Source organism: Hydra vulgaris, chromosome 12, assembly GCF_038396675.1.
Source record: "Hydra vulgaris chromosome 12, alternate assembly HydraT2T_AEP".
In the NCBI taxonomy this organism is placed as follows: Eukaryota; Metazoa; Cnidaria; class Hydrozoa; order Anthoathecata; family Hydridae; genus Hydra; species Hydra vulgaris.
Window position 1 is genome coordinate 24,444,367 of NC_088931.1, and position 23,134 is coordinate 24,467,500.

General features: G+C 28.6%; 1 protein-coding gene across 2 annotated transcripts in view; it reads left to right on the forward strand.

Moving 5' to 3' along the window:
- The window catches only part of LOC100203248 (beta-mannosidase), an 85,250-nt gene that overhangs the window by 38,126 nt on the left and 23,990 nt on the right, over positions 1 to 23,134 (forward strand). For both annotated transcript variants that reach the window (XM_065812647.1, XM_065812648.1), the window contains one exon: positions 15,296 to 15,499. In XM_065812647.1, the coding sequence (XP_065668719.1) occupies positions 15,296 to 15,499 (204 nt within the window). The remainder of the gene's footprint in view (positions 1 to 15,295; positions 15,500 to 23,134) is intronic.

The following is a 23,134-nucleotide window of genomic DNA, read 5'->3' on the forward strand; positions in this document are numbered from 1 at the left end:
TCAAATACTAAAACATTATGCTATTATTATAAAACAATAAACAAATCCTATTACAAAAAACTTACAAACAACTTATTAAGAATGATATTACCAATTAAAATATAAATATATGAACTCTTACCTCTGCACAGTTTTTTGTGAGTCAGAAATGGATTACAGCAACTTTTCTGATTACTCTAATATCTCACTATTAACATATCACGATGAGGTGTGCATATCATGATGATGTGTGCATGTACTAGTAATTTGTTCTTCTTTTAAGTTTGTTCGTTTTACAAGTAATTTATGATCATTCCTGTCAATATCTTTAATCAGATTTCTTACTTAGGTATATGATTGTTTATAACCAGCTTCATAATCATTTACAAATGAACAATTGATTTTGTTATCCATATAAAACTATGAGGAATTATTATCTAAACACTTAAATAGAAGAAATCTTAAATACAATATTCCTAATGAGCAAAGTACACTTGAACACAGTTAATATGTCTAAAATAAAAATAAAGTTATATTTATAAAGAACATATTGCTTGAACAAATACCTGTTGGTTTTAATAGACATATTTTGAATGCCTAATTATTTACTAATTATTGTCATTTCTCTACTAGTTATCTACCAAAAATTAGGGTGAAAGTAGATTATAACTAAATTTTTTATATTTATATTATAGCTAAATAAATTATATTTAGTTTTTTAATTTAACAAGGTAATATTTATTGGGTATTATTATGTACACTTGTCATTTTATTACTTATTTTATTGATGAGATAATCACCATTTTATTACAATAAAACAATCAATAAAAAAAAGATTACATAATATTGTTTAATTTAATGACACAACTATTATGTAATAAAAATAACAATGTAAATGGCATAACTGTTATGTAATGAAAATAACAAGTAACAAATTTATAAATTTACAATATATTTAACAATATGTTGTGACAACTTGGTAAAAATTTAAATCACATAACACACATACTGTTTTTTTAAAATTAACTGACTCAAAATTAGATTAAAAACAAATATAATTGTATTTAGTTCATTATCAAAATGAATTTGCTAACTTATTTTTTTTTAAATTTTTTCAGAAAAATTGAAAAACTAAAACATCAATAACTCGTTGAGTAAAACATAATAAAATTGGTTTGTAAAGTAGATATATGTATAATCTTTAAGAAAATTAAAACCGAACGTTTTTTCTATCAGTCAGATTTTTTCTATAACTAAAGTTGTCGATGCTATTTTTTATTGTCATTAGTTTGTGCATTTTGAAGATCTTAAAACAAACTATATTTTAAACTATATGTTTTGAGAGATACAAATCTACAGTTTTCAGATTAAACAGGTTTTAAACTTCTTTGATATCAAATTTTAGCTTCGCTGAATTACTTAGCACTACTTACTTACTTATTACGTATTTAGCAGTAATAGTAAATGGACACATTTCTGACATTTTTCCTCCCTCATTTTTCAGTCAAAATCTAACAAACTTTAAGTTGCTGTAATTCTTAAAAGGATAAAAAATTTATGAAAAAAATTCACATTCTTTTCTAACTTAAATCTTAAAACATTTGTGATAAATTTCAGCAAATTTGGTGATGTAGGATGCAACACCTTGTTTTTTGAAAAATTTTTACTCATTTATTTTTATTGTGAATAATGTCCATGTTGATTAATTTCACCCATTTCACATAATTAAAGAAAATTCTTTAGAAAAAAAGTGTAAACAAAAAAAATATACTTACTTTGAAATGATGCAACAGATATATTCATTGTATCTGTATTATTAGTTGAAAGGATCTCATTCCTTACAAGAAATATGGTTTAGAGCTACTGCTACTGTTCAAATCCACTGGCGATGCTGAAAATAATTGATAACATAGATTTTTAAATTTACCTTTAAAAAATATAAATTATCTAAGACTCACAAGATTCAAAATAAACTTCCATAAAAAATAATAAACATATTCAACACATTTCATCAAAAAATTGTTTGTTATTTTGTATTTTTTTTGTTGCATAACCATAACAAAAAAACATTTCCACATAAAGTTGTATTGAAATTTTAACACTACCTGACAATCTTCTGTTATTGCAGAATGCTGATGAAGTAGGAAGAGACACTTTCTGAGATTCCACAGTATAATATTTCTACATTAATTTTTTAATGCAAGGAGATTTTTGTGTGGAGCTTTGATGTGATAATTCTACTTCATAGAATTATCACATTCACAAATATAAAAAATGGATTATAAATGAGAAATTATTTAGAAAAAATCAAAGAAGTATAACATACTCAAAAAAAAAAAATGCACTTTACTTGCAACATACGTAATTGGTGTGATCTCTGAAGTGAAGCATCCTCCAATCCTTTATAACTTGGTAACTGGATTCAGGAGTGTTGTACTCTATCAATAAATACATTAACAATGATTTCCTTTTGTTTATGACTATTATTATATTTTAGTTTAAAGGTTTCCAAAAAAAAATTGTATAGCCATATAAAGCCTGTCAACCTGGTTGTAGAATAGTTTAACAATATCATTTTTTATATAAACTAATATAAAAAGAAATGCATATCAGTCATAGAGAAGCCATTTGTTTTTGAGATGTTTGTCGAGAAGTATCTTAAATTTTTTTAGTAAAGGTTTTTTTACGACATCATTAGGAAGAGAGTTCCATTTATTAATTATTCTTATAGAAAAAAAGTTTGTACACATATTTAAGCAGGAAAAATGTTATTTCAGTTTGAATATACGACTATAGGTAATGAAATGGTTATTGATTTCAAATAAATTTTTTAAAGGTTATTGTTGTTGAACCATTTGAAAACATTAATTAAATCTCCACAAATTAGTCTGTATTTTACACTTTTCATAGTTAGCACCAATAGTCTTTGATCATACAGGAGATTGTTTAAGCCTCTAATTCATTTAAAAGATCTTCTTAATATGTTTTTCATTTGATGTTTGTCTTTAAGAAGTTGCGGGGTGCAGATTGATCCACAATTTTCAAATAGATGTGTATTAGAGCTGAGAATAGTTTTTTAATTAAGTATATATTTAGATAAGATGAAAATGATCTTTTTATCAGACCCAATATTTGTGTTGCTTTGTTGACTTGAATATTTACGAGTTTGAAAATAATAAATTTGAGTCTACATGAACACCTAAGTTCCATTCACAAATTGTGGGCTTAATGCTGACTCTTTTAACTTGATTACTTTAAGGGTATCATTGACATAAATAATAAAAAGTAACACAGAAAGGACAGAGTCTTGGGGAACTCCACTTTCAACAGAAACCCAGTTTGAGTACAGCCATTTACAACAACTCTTTTCCTATGGTTTTCCAGAAAGTTTTTTATCCAATAAAGTCATGGTCCATCTATACCATAAGCTTCAAGTTTTGAGATAAGAAAGTTGTGTGGAACCTTGTCATTGGCTTTTTCAAAATCAAGGTAAATAACGTCAATGGAAATATTGTTATCAAGTGATAGGTTTCCAATAATCAATTACATTTAGTAGGTTGGTTAAACAGGAGTGACCTTGGCAAAATCCATGTTGGTGTGGACTTTATAGTTTTTTGTTAATTAGGTGTGCCATTGTATGATTTTGTATTATTCTTTCAAAAATTTTTAATGAGATACAAGTTAGACTGATAGGTCTATAATTAATAGCTTTTGATTTGTCTCCTTTTTTAAATATTGGTAAAATTGTTTCATCTTTCCATATTTGTGGTATTGATTCGCATTCAAGGATTTTGTTAAAAATAGTAAGATAGAGGTTTCAAAATTTGAAAGCTAGCCTTCTTAAACATTATCGGATATAGTTCATCAGGGCCTGATGATTTAGATGGGTTTAAATTAAGGAGCTATTTTTCGATAATTTCTGGACTTAGATCAATATTGTTTGAAAGAGATTTTCATTTTTATATTTTAGGTCAAACAGTGGTATTATAGGAGTTTATTAGCATAAACTTTCAATCTTAAAAAATAAATAAAGATATTATTCTTAGTATTAACAGGGTGTTAGCAGGGTGTTACAGGGTGTTAGCCTAATAGCACCATGTATACCACTGAATGAAAAAAAAGCATAATAAAAAATAAACTGCAAACACAAAAATGCACCTACCACATAATTTAGCATATTTTAAATTTTTTGAATAAGACAAATTTTTTTTTTTAAACTTCTGCCTAAAATAACATTTTCTTGTTAAGTTTGGAAACTAATTGTATTAAATTATAAACATTTTTTAAACTTAATTTAAGGCTTTTTTGGAATGTCTAATTATTTATACAGTAAAAAAAAAATAGTATCCAACTTGTTTATGTTATCTACACTCTATTTAATAATCACAAAAACACACATTTACCTTGTTTACATTTTGGAGATGAGTTACAATCATTTGCATCTGTGGTACTAAAGTTAACAATAATTATCAAAAAATTAAAACATTTTTAGCATTTAATTTATTAGTTTGATAGGAAACATGCATTAAAAAAAAAAAATAGAAAAATTACATGCTCAAAAAAAAAAAAAGTAAAATAATTATCTCATCAATTACAAAGAACACAGAGAATATGAGTCATACTTGAACTACATTTTAGTTTAACAAGATCAAACTTCAACAAATTTTTGCTAGGGGATCTGATAAAGCTCTCAAGGCATTAACTTTCTTTTGGCATCTAACAAAATCACTCTGAATTCTGTAAGTAAGAATCCACTCTTTTTTCAATTCTTTAGCTTACAATTCTTTAGCTTGGCTGTAATGTAGGTAATGTAGGGCCAGATTTTATAGTTATTTTTTTAACTATCGCACAATATCTGGCCACAATATTCAGTGACATTAAATTGAATTAATTTCTAAAACAATTTATCATATAAAAAAACTATATGAATTCTGCTTTGACAGAGGAATAAATCAGTGTAACTTCTAACTAACTGTATTATTCTTATGTTCTCTCTATATATATTTATATATTGTATATCTCTTATGTATTATATATCTCTTATATATTAAATCTCTCTTATATATTATATCTTATATATTTAAAACATATTAAATATCAATCATAATCAAAACTTCTTTATAAATTTTCCTTGGAAGACTTGTTGATATTAATAATCATTTAAGGCATAATATATCAGATATATTTTTTAATATATGCGGTAGTGGTTAGTGGTAGAGTGCTCGCTTTATAAGCGAGAGGCTCTGAGTTCAATCCCCACCACGTCCCTGGTAGTTGAGAGAGGGTTATACCACAAATAAGTAGCCTCCTTGTCTGTAGTAGCCTTCTCGGCCTTCAGGAGGTGAATTAACAAAAAAAATTGAAAAAAACTCATATATTTTAGAGAATAACAGAATGCAAATAATCCTGTCATCCAAATATGTAAATGGCAATTAAAGTATTAAAATGTGTTCATATCTTTAAAAGTATTAAAGTGTGTTCATATCTTACCAAAAGTATTAAAATGTGTTCAGTATTAAAATGTGTTCATCAGTATTAAAATGTGTTCATATCTTAACAAAAAATAAATAAATTATATAAGATTTCCCCTAACTTAAAAGTTAGATGTTTTATGTAACAAAATGGAGATGCGGTAATTGTTGATAAAATTGTACATAATACACTGTAAAGTGTTTAAACCTTGTAACATGCATAATGCTTATGTGGAACTTGCTGAGTCTAAGATATTCAACATGCAGTTAATTAATGACCTAAACAAGAACTATAAACTTTTAACATTATTCTCTTCAGGAAGAAACACCACAGGCTCATCAACATATGTAATAACAATTTCACATTGCTCACATGAGTTGTTTCCTGAGTGATGCACAATTGACTTCATAAAAGCTCTGGCTGGAGCATCACAGAGAAAAGAACTAATAGAAACTGATGAATTTTTTTTTACTTATTAAACCATTAGTGTGCTAGTCTTTATAGTCAATCAAAAAATCATGCAAAAAATCATTTAAAGAATAGGGCTTACTAGCACAACAAAACATTGAATAAATGAATGTCACTAGTAGAAATTTTACATAATATTGGTCGTAACTCACAATTTAAAAATAAGAAGCCCATCAACATTAATGTTTAATTTAATTTCAGTACACTCAATACACAAAATTGGTAGTCTCCTCTGCATTTTGAAACAACAGCAATTTAATGTGGTGTATGTAGTAATGTCCAGTAATCTTTAGGCACACGCAAGCCTTCACTTGATATAGAGGACCATCAGTGTATAATTGCACATATAGCAAGTTTCTCCTTTAACAATGATGCTTTATTTTCAACTATATCAGATTTTGATAATGTGGTCAGAAAATATAATTGGGTTATTGTCTTAATCATTGCACAGTGGGCCAGAATGCACTTTTACTGGACAAAATTCATAACTAATTTAATATTAGAGCTATATTCACTAAAATTAGTATGAGTACTAATATGATGTCTGCGCTTTTATGAAGGTAATATTTTTTTATTTCGTTGCTATGGATACCTTTATTTTGCTTAGCAACAACCTACTTTTGTTATCTGCAGATATTTTATAAGTGCTATATTCACTAAATTTGGCATGAGTACCAATATGAGATCACACTTCTTACAAAAGTGATAATTTTTTAAATTCAGTTGTTATGGATACTTATATTGCTTAGTTACCGGATACTTTCCTTAGTTACATAGTGGTAAATTGATATTTGAATATCTTATCGGATTTTTGACCCACCTATATTGAATAAAAATTGAGTATTTAGGTAAATAATGTTTTAGGAATAATAAAAGCAAAAAATAGTGCAAGAAAACGTTATCAATTTTAAATTACATCAAAAAATTATAAAACAATAATATCGTTTGAAGATTGTTTAAGTAATTGTAAAACATCTGAAGGAAATGCTTTATGATTTGTTTGGTGTGATGTTGATTTACGCAATGATGAAATAACAGGATCACTGGAAACTAGGAGTCTATTGATAAGATCAGTATTTGTTGCTTTTCTGGATGTTTTTCGGCTGAAATTTTCGCGATAAGATTTAAAGTCTTTATTTCTAGCCTCTTGAGCTTCCTCTGACATAAGTCCGATGGGTAATGTAAGGCTTTTAATTATGTCATGTCCATGTATCAATACTTTGTGAACTGATTGAGCCATGTAATACCATGGATAAAGGGACACATATAGTCTAAAAGTGTCAAAACAATAATCCTTGAACTTTAAGCAGTCTATTTCATATCCTGAAGAGAGCGTTACCAAGATAATGTAAAATCTGAATATAAGGTTTTGGTCAATACCCAGAATTTCAGCTGTTTGTTCATATGCTGCAAAAGCACGCCTTGAGGTATTGCCATCATTACTTGTTCCAGAACCACCACTTTTAGGGAAATTAACAACAAGTCCCATTTTGTTCATAAAATCAGTCTGAATCTTTTGTTTAGCTACAGATGCCTTTTCTTTGTGTTCTTTAGATCTTGCTTGCCACTTTCTTGTTTCTTTTTTATATGCAATGTGCAATAACATCTCAAAAAATCGAATCCATGCATGAAGACTGGAAAGACCATATTTGAACTCTCTGTTAGTATAATCTATATTAAGGATATCAAGACTATTCATATTTTTTGGAGAGACACCACACACTGAACAGCATTGGTATGAGTTATTTTTTTCAGATAATATTGTTTGAACCTTCCCATCAATCATTGTAAGTTCAATAATACAATTCACTTCAATAGAAGATCCGCAAACCTCTAATAAAATCATACCCAAGCTTTCTATCTCACTTTTAATGTACTGATCTTCTTCAATCACAGATTCCTTGGATTCCATTTTGTATGCAAATCTTATGGGTCTACAATAGGCTGTGGAGGACGACTTTTGATTTCTCCAAATAGGCACCTTTTTGTTGCTGTTGTTAAATCCAGTCAAATCCAATGGGACAAGACAAGTAATAAATAATGATTCTTCACGCTTTAAATCTCTGTTAATGTCGGGTTCTGATAAAACTTGTTTATAAATGCTTTGGCCAGTAGCACCATCAAAACCAGCCTTACACGTTAGTGTCATTGTTTTTATTGCTTTGTCGTTCAATATCAAGTGCCTTAGCACAGGTTCCTGAACTGCACAGATTCTTTGCAAAGTATGAGTCATTAAATCTTTTAAAGGAACTGAAGCTGAATAGTCCTCCACTGTTATGTTTGCAGGATAACATTTCAATTTTGCACCTCTGACATCATTGTAAGCGGGGTAGATGTTATATTCTTTCTCCAAGGCTCCGCTTCTAATCAATTGATAGGAAGCTTTTGTCAGACTTGCATCAATTATTAAAGCCAGTGCTTCGTCTGCTGAATATTTAGTTGCTTTATCTGTATTTGATATATTTAAAACATTCTTGGCAGCAATAACAACAGATTCATCTCTAAATTTTTTATTAGCAGCAAAAAATAATTCATTGGATGAATGAGATTCAATTAAACAAGATACACGCCGTTTTTTAGTTTTATTAGAACTATTATCAAATGCAACTGGTTTTCGACCACGTCTACTTGCAGTTGGTTCATTGTCTTTTTTTCTGACAATTAAATATTCATTAATTCACAAACCAGTTCACAAACTTCTTTTCAAAATTTTTCACAGTATAGTTTGCAGAATTCCACTTTTTTTTATACAAGTAAACAAATCGTTGAACAGCATGTCTAAAATCAACGTCTTTAAAATCAGCAAATTTTGGCTGAATAAATTTTAATATATCTTCAGTAATATTTTGTTTTGAAATACTAAGATTGTTTTTTTGGAGAAAATTATGAATGTCTAAGTTTAACAAAACCATATCTAAATAATTATTGTAACAAGTATTTTGTATTTAAAAGTAAAATGTTATAATATATATGCCGCCTGGACTACTAATACTTGTTAGTAATTAAGTAACTACAAGTGTTAGTAATTAAAATTAAAAGTAATTAAATTACTGTCAGTGTTAGTAATTAAATTACTAACAACTACCGAAAATATGTTGTTGCTATGTTATGCAAAGTAAGGTATCCATAGTAACCAAAAAAAGTTAACCTCATAAGAATTCTGAATCTCATTTTAATACATACCCCCAATATTGTGTATTTAGCGCAAGTAAAATACAGTCGTCCCCCGGTTAACGAACCCCCCTGTTAGCGAACTTTCGGTTAACGAACCGAAAGTTTGCCCAAAATCCTCCCCCGGTTAACGAACCGGAACTCGGTTAACGAACCGGGACCGCCAAATGGCGTGCACACGCGCGTGAAGGTCGGGCGCGCCGTCCAGCATTTCCCCCTCAGTTTTGTGAGTGTCATGGAAGCCTGGGAGGTGAATGGTTGTGCTGGGTGTGCTTTTGTTGTTTCATTTTTTTCTTTTCTTGTTTCACTAATATTTTTCATGCATAGTTTTCATGCATAATTTTCATTTTTTGATAAGCAATGTTCATGTTCAATTTTTAGTTTTTTCTAAAACTTTGACAAGCAATTTTCATGCACAATTTCAATTTGTTTCAATTTTTAAAAGTGCATAAATCTCAGGTTTCAATCATTTCACCTTTGCCTATTTTATTTATCAAGTTGGACAATTTTTTGAATTTTTTCCCCCATTATTTCGGCAAAATCCACCAATTAAAAATTTTTTAATGGCGGCCTATGGGAAAACGCGTTTCGGTTAACGAACTTTTCGGATAACGAACTAGTTCGTACTCCGAATTAAGTTCGTTAACCGGGGGACGACTGTACTGTTAAAACAAAGTTAATGTAAAAATGAGTTGTTGCTATGCAAAATTTAGTACCATAGCAACCAAGTTAAAACATACATAAAATCTGAAGGGGGATTTAAGGGGACGAGCAATCAATTAAAACTCGATTGAAGCATCATATAGCTCAAATAAATATAAGACAACACATGGCAAATTGTGGTAATTATTAGTTATTGTGCGGCAAAAAATAAGTTTCTTAAGAAATTTTTTTTTTAATCTGTGATTTTCAAAGTATAACTGAGATAACATGCTATGACAAATTTATTTCACACATTGGTTTTTCTTATCTCTAAATACTCTAGAATAACATGTACTAATTTTTTGTTTCAAAAACGTAGATGTAATTGAAATATAACACAACGTTGATGTCACCGTTAATTACTTATTTATAATTTTTTTATTTTTTTATTTTATCTCAATATTCAAATGCTTAGAGTCCTGGTAACTAAGGGATTTAATATAAATAAATTATCAATAGATTTCTCCTAATATATGTAGATACTAAAATTAAATAGGTTTTCAAGATTAGACAACTAAAATTTTTCCTATTTTGTCCACCTACTGGCCCACTGTGCATTGGTGCTAATAATTTCATTAAAATCAAGTTCATTATTTAAGGAGCACAATATTCTATTAAAAATAGACAGCTTTTCATTAAACTTAAAATAAACTTTCATCACTATCACTACTAAAAACATTTCTTGTAACTTGTAACTCTATTTTGCTTCATTTTCTTTAAAACTAAAAATCAAAAGAGAAAACCAAATTTACAAAGAAGTTTTTGATTATATTTATTTTCAAGAAATCAAGGAAGGTTTCTTCCCTGCACAAGTAAGGAACTAAACATTTACCACAAATTTGATTAATGAAATCCGAAAAAAATTTACAAACACAATAACTAACCTTAAAAATCAAGGATAGATTGAATTTGTTAAATCCTTTAAAAGAATTTTGCTAGATCAGTTAAGCTTCATGGTACCATGCAATTAAAAAATTTAAATTTGATTCAAATTTAAATTTATAAGTGATAACTTATAAATTTAAATTTTGTTTGAAAAAATTTTCTGTAATAAATAGGACATCAGATGTCAAAAGACCATCTCAGTAGGGTCAGATACTGACATCTCAGTAGGGTTAGATATTTGACAGTCGCACTTAAGTTGTGTTTTAGTCATATGACCAACCGACCATTACAGGATGTCAAGCGGATGTCCTCCTGACATCTTGAGTTTGCTAGGACACTACACCGCATCATAACCAAATTTTAACTGATTTAAAATGTAAATTCTAGTTTTTTTAAAGGTGAAGAAAAAAATCATACATTTTAATCAGAATATCAGATATTTATCTATGTGCTAGAAAAAAATATTATTAAAAATATTTATATTTTCCTTGCCCTCAAAACTTAAAATAGGTCATTTTTAGTCACTTTTAGGTTCCTTTTTTTTTTCAAAATATGTCCTTTGAGGGCAAGGAAAGAGTGATTCTATGGTGCTTAATTTTTTTGGGAATTAGTTTAAACATATTTGCTTCCAATCTTAATGGTTTGGTTTTTTAGGTTCCAAAATTATTTTTTTCTGAACACTCCTATAATATATATATATATGTATATATATATATATACACACACACACACACACACACACACACACACACACACACACACACACACACACACACACACACACACACACACACACACACACACACACACAAACACACACACACACTTTGTTATTCACATTCTTTATTATTTAAAAGTTTGTCTGCCCCAACCAAACCCAAAACAAACAGTCAATTTGGCCTTGTAACAGCAGGCAATGTTGCAACACTCCCTTGTATTGCAATATATATATATATATATATATATATATATATATATATATATATATATATATATATATATATATGTATATTTATATATGTATATGTATAATAGCAGCCGTGGCACAGTGGCTAGAGTTCTGGCTCAGAACCAAGGTTCAAGGTCCAAGGTTCAACACCGGCTCTAGCTCAATAAGCAACATTGGTAAGAAAGTAGGCATGAACTTCTAGTTAAATGCTCATCTGCGGTGCTCCGTGACAAGGCCATAAGGACTTCTGGGAACACCTAAATAAGCTAAAAAAAATATTTATATATAAGTATATAATTTAAACAATTTTAAAATGTATTGGGTTGTCTGATAAGTTCTTGCCGTTTTTCTAAATTTGATATAACTTTATTTTTTAACATAAAATAACAACAATTTAATCAGTAATGTATTCTCCGTTGTTTGTTACGACTTGCTTCCAACGTTCAACGAGTTTTTTGATTCCTCTTCGGTAGAAATTGCCCGGCCTTGATTCAAAAAATTCTTCTAACCATGCCCGTAATTCGATGTCATTATTGAACGAAACGCCTCGCAAAGCGTTTGAAAGAGATCCGAAGAGGTGGAATTCCAATGGCACTAAGTCTGGAGAGTATAGAGGATGTGGCAGCACTTCACAATTGCCTCCTTGGTCATAAAGGCAATGTGGGGATGGGCATTGTCGTATTGCAGAAGAACGCCATATTGCCTATCAGGTCGTTTTTGCTGGATAACGTTGTTTAATCATTGCATCTGTAGAGCATAAAGTTTCGCATTGACTGTTTGGTTGCAATCAAGCAATTCCCAGTAGATAATGCCTTCCCAGTCCCACCATACACACAACATTGTCTTCCGTGGATGAAGAGCTTGCTTCGCTCGCGGGGTCGCTTGTTGTTTCAGGCTTAACCATTCTTTGCGCTGCTTCATGTTGAATTCTCTCTGCCAATTCTCTGGTTGTTTGACGCAGGTCTTTGTGCAGAAGTTGATTCAAACGCTCTTCATCAAACTTACTTGGTCGCCCGGAAAGAGATGCATCCTTGAGGTTGAAATTGCCACTTTTGAACTTTGCAAACCAATATCGAGCAGTTCTTTCAGCTATGGCACCCTTTCCGTATACGGCACAAATCTCTCTAGCAGCTTCCGTGGCTTTGGCACCTCCGTTAAACACAAAAAGAAGGTGGTGTCGAAAATGCTCGTTTTTTTCGACTTGACACTCCATTTAAAAAAACGGCAAGAACTTATTGGACAACCCAATATTTTACAAAGTAGAGTGCTCAATATTCTTAAAAGAACAGAGCAATTATAAAGTAGTAGAAAATCACCTAACAAAAAAAAAAAATTTTGTCAAGAGATTTTAGACTTATTTATATTTATATTTTATATATATATATATATATATATATATATATATATATATATATATATATATTCTGACAACACGCAATAGTTGGACGAAAGTCAAAAGTAATTAAAAGTGACGTATGTGTATGCGTAAGAATCATTTTTTTCCTTCCGTGCTTCCCAAATGCAACAATCTATAGAACTATATATATATATATATATATATATATATATATATATATATATATATATATATATATATATATACACTGCCGCTCACAGAAGTTAGGACAGTGGAGATTTTTTCGAAAAAGCAAAATTAATATATAATTACCTTATAAAATTTTTAATTTATATTAATAAAAATTATATTTTTTATACATTTTCAATATAAAATATATTATTAGTCAGTTTTATGTAATAAAAATGTACAAAAACCATTATAATAATTAAATTTTTTTTCGTCAAAAAAACCACCCTTTGATTTAATAACTGCTTTAACTATTCTCGACATTCTTTCAATTAATTTTCTAATTGTTTCTTTTTGAATATTATTCCATTCCTGTTCTATAATGTTCCATAAATGAGATTTTGATGTTGGACATACAGTTCTAATTTTTCTATCCAGTTCATCCCATAGTAACTCAATGGGGTTGAGGTCTGGGCTTTGGGGAGGCCAGGTCATTACACGTAATACATTTTCAGCTTTTTTTGATTTTAAATAATTTCTACATAATAAAGCAGTATGTTTAGGGTCATTATCATGCATCAGAATAAAATTATCTCCGATTAATCGAAGTCCCGAAGGGATTGCACTTGTTTCCAGGATATCTCTATAATGTTCTGCTCTCATTATACCATCGGTTTTATGCAAATATCCCACTCCATTCAGAGAGAAACAACCCTAAACTATCACAGAGCCTTCACCATGTTTTACTGTTGGAACCAGACATTGAGTTAGCATTTTTTCTTCAGCAGATCTTCTAACGTAAACTCTTTGCTTATTTCCGAAAACTTCAAATTTTGACTCATCGGTCCAGAGTACTTGTTTCCATTCATCCATCGTCCAATTTTTGTGGAGCTGCGCCCAACGGAATCTCTTCTGTCGATTAACTTTTCGTAGATATGATTTTCGGATAGCAACACGATCATGCAAATTAGCTTTTTGCAATCTTCGTTTGATTGTACTGACAGAAACTTTTTTTTCTCGATCACAGTTGAAAATAGCTGTTATTTGTGGAGCAGTTAACATTGGATTACGCTTACTGATGATTTTTATACGTCGGCCATCAGTTTTTGTTGTTATGCAAAAAGGACCTGGACGATTTCTGTTTTCCAAACTTCCAGATTCTCGATATCGAGGAATCGTATAGCTAACTGTTGATATACTCAGATTTAATTTTTCAGCTATTTTTCTAACTGTATAGCCTTCTTGAAGCAAAGTGAGTATTGCTGTCCTTTTTTCAACACTTATTGGCTTACCTTTAGGCATATATTTTTCAATATTTTGAATTTACACTAAAAAAATAATTTTTAATTTTACCTTTGAACTTCTGCACTTGAAATTTTTAAAACACTAACACAAAATACACATAATATCTGCAAAAATACAGTAAACAATAGAAATACTTGTTAAATAACAAACTTAAAAGATTTGTGTTGATAATGTAAAATACAAGTTCATACGTGACCTTTAATATGTTTCTGCGTTCTCTGTTTATTTATTTAAAATGATAAGACTTTTACTTGTGAGTACAATTTATGTTACTTTAAATGTTAGTTATTTTAATATATTTACATTAAAATAACTTAATTTAGAATTTTTTTGATACAAATTTTATTTGACTTGATTTATTTTTATATAAACATAAATTTTACTAATATAAGTAAATAATTTTATAACATAATTGCATTTTAATATTGTTCTTTTGAAAAAATATTTTTTGTCCTATCTTCCGTGAGCGGCAGTGTATATATATATATATATATATATATATATATATATATATAAATATGCTTTAAAAATTATGAGCGGCAGTGTATATATATATATATATATATATATATATATATATATATATATATATAAATATGCTTTAAAAATTATGAGCGGCAGTGTATATATATATATATATATATATATATATATATATATATATATATATAATATGCTTTAAAAATTATGAGCGGCAGTGTATATATATATATATATATATATATATATATGCTTTAAAAATTATGAGCGGCAGAGTAAATATATATATATATATATATATATATATATATATATATAAAAATGTGCTTTAAAAATTATAAGTTTTTTTTTTTTTAAAGATGCTTCACTATTTCGTGAAAGATTTCTTTCAAGAAACAGCTGTTAGTGGATATGTTCACAATGGTTATTTAAATGCATTTGTGGTGACAGATAATCCTAACTTGCAAAAAACCTATACATTAAATGTCTCTGTATTTACATGGGACAATTTTCATCCTATTTTGAATGAAAAAATTGAGATAGATGTACTTCAGGCACCATCTGTAAGTAAAAATTATTTAAATTACTTTTTTTTTAAACTTAAAGATGTTGTATTGCTATGGTAACATGAAAACTCAGTTTAGTTATCTGAGTTGTTCACTCTTAATTTAACTCAAAAATAGAAAATACAATTTTCAAAAAAATTGTCAATGAAATTGCCAAAACTTAGATTTTTATGGTCATTAATTAGTTAATTGATTGTCTTATTTATTCAAATGAAAAAAATGATTGAAATTAAATGTTTTTATGTCAAATAATAGATTTTCCAAAAGTTTAAACAAAGTGGTAACAACACCCCAGATTTTGTTCTAATTTGTACTAAGTATTTGTATTGTGGTCTTGTATTAAGCAGCATTGACTTATATGGTTATATGGTTCTTAGTCTGAATACCCTTAAAGGGTTCACATTGGTGAAAAAGATTATCACATTATTTAAATTAATCACATTAGTGAAGAAGTTTGAAAATCAAATGAGTTTTATCATTAAAGCAAAATGGTTTTTATTTAAATAAATCAAAAAATGCAAAAAATTGGTAACAAATTATTGAAATTAAAATAAACAAATAACAAAATAATTGTGTTAAAGTGACTTGTTAATTTCAGTTTTTGTTGATGAAAGTTGACATCTCCAAAATCAAATAAGATATGAAAACAGGAAAACCAGACTAAAGGTTAAATTTCTTACTGTGGAATACAGAAAATGTTACAATACATTGATAATTTTTTTGTTATATTTGATGCAGATTATTTGTAGTGCTTGAACTAGACAAAGCAATAAAAGCCCATAGAGAAATATGAAACATTTCTATTGAAACTTTTTATATCAAGGAGGATAAGTAATAAAAACAAAGGAAAATGAACAGAATAAACATAGATTTATTTTAAGTAGAAAAAGCTTATGCACAAATCATAGTCAACAGTAATTTTATTGTTAAAGTATACCTAAAACAAATAAAACACATAAGTAATATATATAAAAAAAATATATATGCATAGATATACCAATATTTAAAATAAACAAACATAAAATGATAGAATGTATAAGATAAAGAAAAAATATTATTGCTTTTGTGTAATCATAATTTATGTAATGGTGGTAATAAACTTCTCCTCAGAATTGTATTTATTATTACCCGCGTTTCGAAGACTTCAGCACAGTTATCCTGTCAGATAAACATCATTACCATTTATGTTTTACCTCACAATTTATGCCTGCTGTAGTAAAAAGGACTTCACTACAAACAGTTAAAACCCTAACTACACCCAAATTTTTTAAGCACTAATATTTTAAATGAAATAATATGGAAGAGATGTGAATTCAATATCAAATAACATAACAAAACGAAAATTAATTAAATTAAAATATTAAATGTTAATAAACAAAAATAAAAATAAGTACTTACCATATCATTGGTAGAAAATTAGTTGAAATAAATTAGTTGAAACTAATTAACAATAAAATGATAAGTTCTTATAAAAAAACTAAAAATACTACACCACACCGCCAATGTAAAAAACATTTTAAAATAAGACTTTGTTAAACCAACAACTTGTTGCTAAATTTGTTTTGGAGAAACAACAACTACATGGAGAGATACATCCAAGCTAATGAGATAGAGAAATCTGTGTAAATTTGGAAAAACAACAAAACCATTCAAAGTTTATGAAAAACTTAACACTTTCATAGTTACATATATCAAACTTTGCTAACCAATCAAAAGTATAACATAATGAACAACCTGCGCAACTAGAATTAAATAAAAATTAAAAATAAATGAACATATTGAAGTCCAAAAATCTTATGATTTTAAAAAGAAAAACAATGTTAAAAAAAAAAAAGTTAAAATAAAATCTACTAAAAATATTTCCCTTACATAGTCTTCTTTATCAAGAATACAAATACAACATAAGTAAAAGCAATGGGCTCTGATAATTTTTTTTTTTAACATGAAAAGTATTTTTTCAATATTAGTTTCATTTTTAAATTAAGTTTTTCAAGTGAGACTTTTTTCTTTGTTATTGTAAATATTTATTGTAAAACCACGGTTGCTTTTAAGTTTTAGAAATGAGTCGATAAAAAACTGTTTAAAATAGCGTTAGAAATAACTTTTTATTGTATTTTAAGTTGATCGTTGATCTTTTTAAAAACTTTTATATTACGTGAAGATTTTTAAATACTATTACTATTTTTTTAAACTATAATAATAAAATACGATATATAAAACATTTTTAAATAAATCGATTAGTTACTTGCAATGATTCTTAAAAGTGGACACTTTGTATTTAAAATATCCGAGAATGTTATTTGAATTTTTTTTTTATTGTATAAGAAGTCGACAAAAATAGATGTCACGCTCAGTTGAACTAATAGGTAGAAGTTAGAAATTATTTGCACTCTCGCGCAGTGATTTTAAAAGTATTATAGTGTTTTATTTTTGAATGAAAATATCCGCGGAAGAGAGTTAATGATCTTTTACTTATAATTGATATTTGTTGTGACAGCCTTTATGGACGACATGCATGTATATTTTATGATAAATGTAAAAGCTCTGATTTTTTTAAATGTATTTTGTTGGATTAAAAAAAACGGAATTGAGAAGACAAATACAATAACTTTAATAGTCCGATTCAGATGTTGAGCTATATTCGTCGTCAATGGAGCTTTCGTCGGAACTATCGATTGTTTCTAGTGCAGCATCAGTGCCCTCCATTGATTCAAGGCAAACCCCCCTGCGTTTATTTAGGTATATATTGAGGGCACTATTCAAAATATCATCTCGTTCTTCTACGGTAAAATTTGGATCATTCCCGGCTATCAATATTGCATCTTTCAATGTCTGTTTGCTCATTTTTAAACGACGATCACTTAGTATCAGGGTTAGTATACTGAAAATCCGTTCCACAAGAAGAAGAAGGTTTGGGAAAGTTTTTCTATAATAAACAAAAATTTTCTCCCATAGCAGCACCGTTGTAACTCCTTTATACTCTGTGTTTGTTAATAATTTAAAAGCATTCCATTCAGAGAGAACCATTTAAACTTTTAATCCTGCGTATTCTAAAGGAATTTTAAATTCCCTTATTAATAAAGAGATGCTAGCATCGCCGTACATATTGTCTGCTGTCCAAAATTGGGGATCCAACCAACTCATTGATTCAAAGACCCTGTTTGACAACGAACTAAATCTATCGTCTATTAATGGTTTAATGATGTTGACTGCAGTTTTTCTAACTTCTATAGCAGCATTAATACTATCAAAGTTAATGTTAGTCATATCGTAAAGCTCAATGTCAGCAAATTCTGCATTTGTTTTTTTTAACTCGTGGCCATCTTTGAAATAAGAAGAAACAAGAGTAGTTGTATCATCTTTGTACTTGATTCTAAATTTTAGTAAATATGAATCAAGTATATCGTCTATTGTTTCATTACTTAATTCAACCAAGTAATCCTTAGTTAGATCTATGGCTGGTTTTACCTCGTGCACCAGCAACGTTTTTTTTTTCGAAAACCAATGATAACGGGCTCAATTTCTCTAAGACGTCTAAGTAACCGCAAAACATGCATAACAGTCGGTAGTCATGCAAACGTTTGGAGATTCCGAAAAGTTTAGCGCGCATTTCTGCTGTGGTATTGCGATTGACAAGTGCGTTGTCAAAGCCTACAATAATTGCAGGCCAGTTATGTACCAATCTTGTCAATCCTCGTCTTCTGTGACTAACAAAGCGCGTTCCTGATATTTTGGGCAAGGTGTAATATGTAATATTTAGTGCCTCTGCTGCTTTTTTAACTTCACTTTTTAATTTTCCAGAATTGCGAAATAAATGGAGTATGGTAGTATAAAATTGATCACAATCTCTATATTGAACAATATTTTTTGCACTTCTTTTAATTGCCAGTTCCAAACGGTGGTTCACGCAGTGCATTTTAACTAGCCATGTTCTGTTCTTTTTCATTTGAGTTAAGACCCCATTATACATGCCTAAGTTAACGCTAGCTCCGTCAGAAGTTGCGCTGACAAGTTTATTTTTATATCCATCTGCAGTTAAAGGAATATTTCCTGATTCATTAAAAATGCTGTCAATAGCCTTTTTAATGGTATTAGCGTTCACACCACCCAAACTGTTTATCTCTAGTAAAGATACTACAAGATAAGCAGGTATGCCATCTCGTTCAACACGAACAAGAACCAACTCTTTCTCATCCTTTGTTTTTCGTGCTTGAAAGCCATCAGAAAGTATGGAGAAAAAGTTTTTCTCTTTAACAATTTTAGCAATTTTTTCTTTAATGGCATTAGCAATGCAGGAGATAAATTGTCGTGCTAAATATAAATGAAAATTAATTTGATCTTTGTTAATTTCTTAAATAATATCAAATTAATTTAAAAAATGAATTACCTGCTCGATTGTGGCCTTTTCCTTCTACAAGTTGCACACCATTAAGTCTTTGGCATTTGATAAGTACTTCAAAATGACTATGGGGCATGCTTGGTTTTAAAGCCATTTCGTATGCTGTTTTTATCATCTTAAAATACGCTTCACGAATGTTTTGCTTATTATATAAAGAGTTCTGGTTATCTGGATTTATAATGTGGCCTATTCCAGTTTCTTCAGTTGGGTTTCTCTTATCGATTTCCAGCGCCAGTTTATGGATATGACTTTCAAGATGACGATCAACCTATTTTAAAAATCAAAATTTAAAAATTAAAAACTTAATATAAAAACAAATTTATAAATTATCGCGAGAAAAATATTGTACTAAATATTTGTGAATAAAGTAAGTAAAAACTTAGTAGAAATTATTTACTGTATTTGCAAATTCAAATGAGCTTTTAATTTTAATCTTACCTGATGTTTTGTTACCACACTAGTTCCCTCAATAAACGCCTAATTAAATATTTGGTATATATATATATATGTATATATTTATATATGTATATATATATATATATATATATATATATATATATATATATATTTATACATGTATATATATATATATATATATATATATATATATATATATATATATATATATATATATATATATATATATATATATAAATATATATATATATATATGTATATAATTAAATAATATATATAATACTCTTGTTTATTTATTAAATGGTCGTTGAAAGTGATTTGTAAACGCTTTTCTGAAACTTTTATAAAACATCACAGAAGATAAAAGTTAATTATTTGAAACGTAAAAACGTAACTTAAAATAACTATTGCCTCGAGTTCGATTTTTTTTAGTTTAGTTAAAGTTTTTTTTATCTTTTTCGTTAATATTCTTTTTTTTTTATATTTATTTAATGTTCCTTTTAATTTAGTTTTGTTAATATTTTTTTAACGCATTTCTCAACTGCTTTAAAAAAACCTAACTTCGTATTGTCAAAAACGTCTAAGCAACCGTGGTCAAATTATATAAATTTTTTTTTATGTGTGTGGTCAAACAAAGCGCGTAATCGCACGCCATTCCCGTCCAAGCCTGTATATATATATATATATATATATATATATATATATATATATATATATATATATATATATATATATATATATATATATATATATATATATATATATATATATATATATATATATATATATATATGTATATAAATATATATATATATATATATATATTATATATATATATATATATATATATATATATATATATATATTAGGATGTCCCAGAAAAAAAAAATTTTGAATTTAATATTGTGCACTATACTGATACTTAATTCTAATTTAAGTAATATAAATTTAATTGTGATTTACATATATGTAAAATATATATAAAAACATTGTATATTTTGTGATCAATTCTGTTGTATTTTGTAATATAGAAAATAATATTAAATATGGCTAGTGTAGGGCATGTTGGAAAAGCTAGTGGAAGAAGAATTCTTTATCTGTTGGGGTACCCTCTCCAGATATTTTCTCCAAGTAGACTTCCAACCAGTGGGGAAGTTTGTCGCTGAGTTTACTGGATTAACCAGAGTCATGCCACTGCAATCAAAACATTGTCATCTAAAATCGGATGTTCTCTGGAGAGTACAGGCAAACTTAAATGCACTGGTGGTATGTGTTATGCTGATAGCAGAAACGAAATATCAAATGTGTGCATCATGAGGGAGCTGATTAACATTTGGAACAAGGCAGACTTTGATGAAAATTTTATCATCGTGAATGGTCAATTAAGTAAGTTACTAAATATAGGATATTTAGTTTTAGCAATTTTCTCTAGCAAAAATCTCTCATAAAAATTAAGTATTCTGTGAAGCATATTTTTCTGTGAAATATAATTACATATAAGTTTTTATACTATATTTTAAAATGTTGTAACTTTTTAATTTAGGAATAGAATCATTGCTCTGTATACCCAGTATATTAAAATTTTAAAGATGAGAACCCTAGAGATGAGCAAAGAAATTATGAGTCAACATACTCAAGAGTTCTTAGACAAAGCCAATGTTTTGTTTCCTTTACACAAGGAAGACATTTTCAAGTTAATTAGCCAAGATCCTAGAAGGAGTAAAGAGGCTGTAAAGCAGGATTCAATTTTTTTGAAAAGATGTTTGAAAATGGACATGGTCAAAATGTCCTACAAAAATGACAAAACATTTGCTGAAATAGTTGCTGAAGGTGAGGAAAGAATGAAAAACCGGCTGAGGAAGATGGTAGAAGAAGAGCAACAGGAGGAGAGACTGAAAGCAATTGTTGAGCAAAAAAAGAAAGTCTTTTACTGGAAAAAGCAGCAGAAGAAGAAGCTTTGAAAAATTTTGAGCAGGAATTCTCCAGTGGGTGTAGTGGAACAGATTATGTTTCAGACTTTGAAACTCCTACTGTAAAGAAAAAAATTTGTATGATTCAACCAAGATTTGCCTTCAACTCAGTCTGAATGATGTTTTAGATAAGTGGTTTCCATTTATAACAAGGTAAATAAGTATAAAAAAGTTAAGTATATTACAAGTATATATAAAACTTTAACTTAAAACAACTTAAATGTTACATAATTTAAAAAATGACAATGCTCTGTTTTTTTTTAGGTATCAAGTTAGTGTGAGAGCTAAAACAGCAATGTTTTCTTCCCTGTTCCAAGCTGGGCGAATAGATATTGACATGTTGAACATTTCTAAGTCACAGATGGCAAAAAAAACCATGAAATTATAGAGAATGGAGCACTTATAGTAAGAGACCAGAACCTGGATAAGATAAGGGGTTTAAAACTTGTTCTTTACTTTGACACAAAGTTGATCAAGCAGTACAGGACAGAAGTAAAGATTTTGGAAACAGTAGAAAGGTTGGCAATTAGTGTTTCCTCTCCAGAGACCCGCTCACTTGACTTTCTTCTGGGAATACTTGAAGTACCCTCCTCAAAAGGGAAAGATCAAGCACTGGCTATCCAAAGTCTTGTGGAATATTATGACTTAACAGACCAGACCATAGCTTGTTATGCTGACACAACTCGCTCAAACACTGGAAAACATAATGGTGCAATTAAAAATATTGCAGTTTATTCTCTACCTTGTTCAATTCTTTGGCTAATTTGCAGGTATGATGCTTTACTATATAAATTACAGGCATTTTTTTTCTTTTCATTTTTTCTGAGAGTAATGTCAGAAAATAAT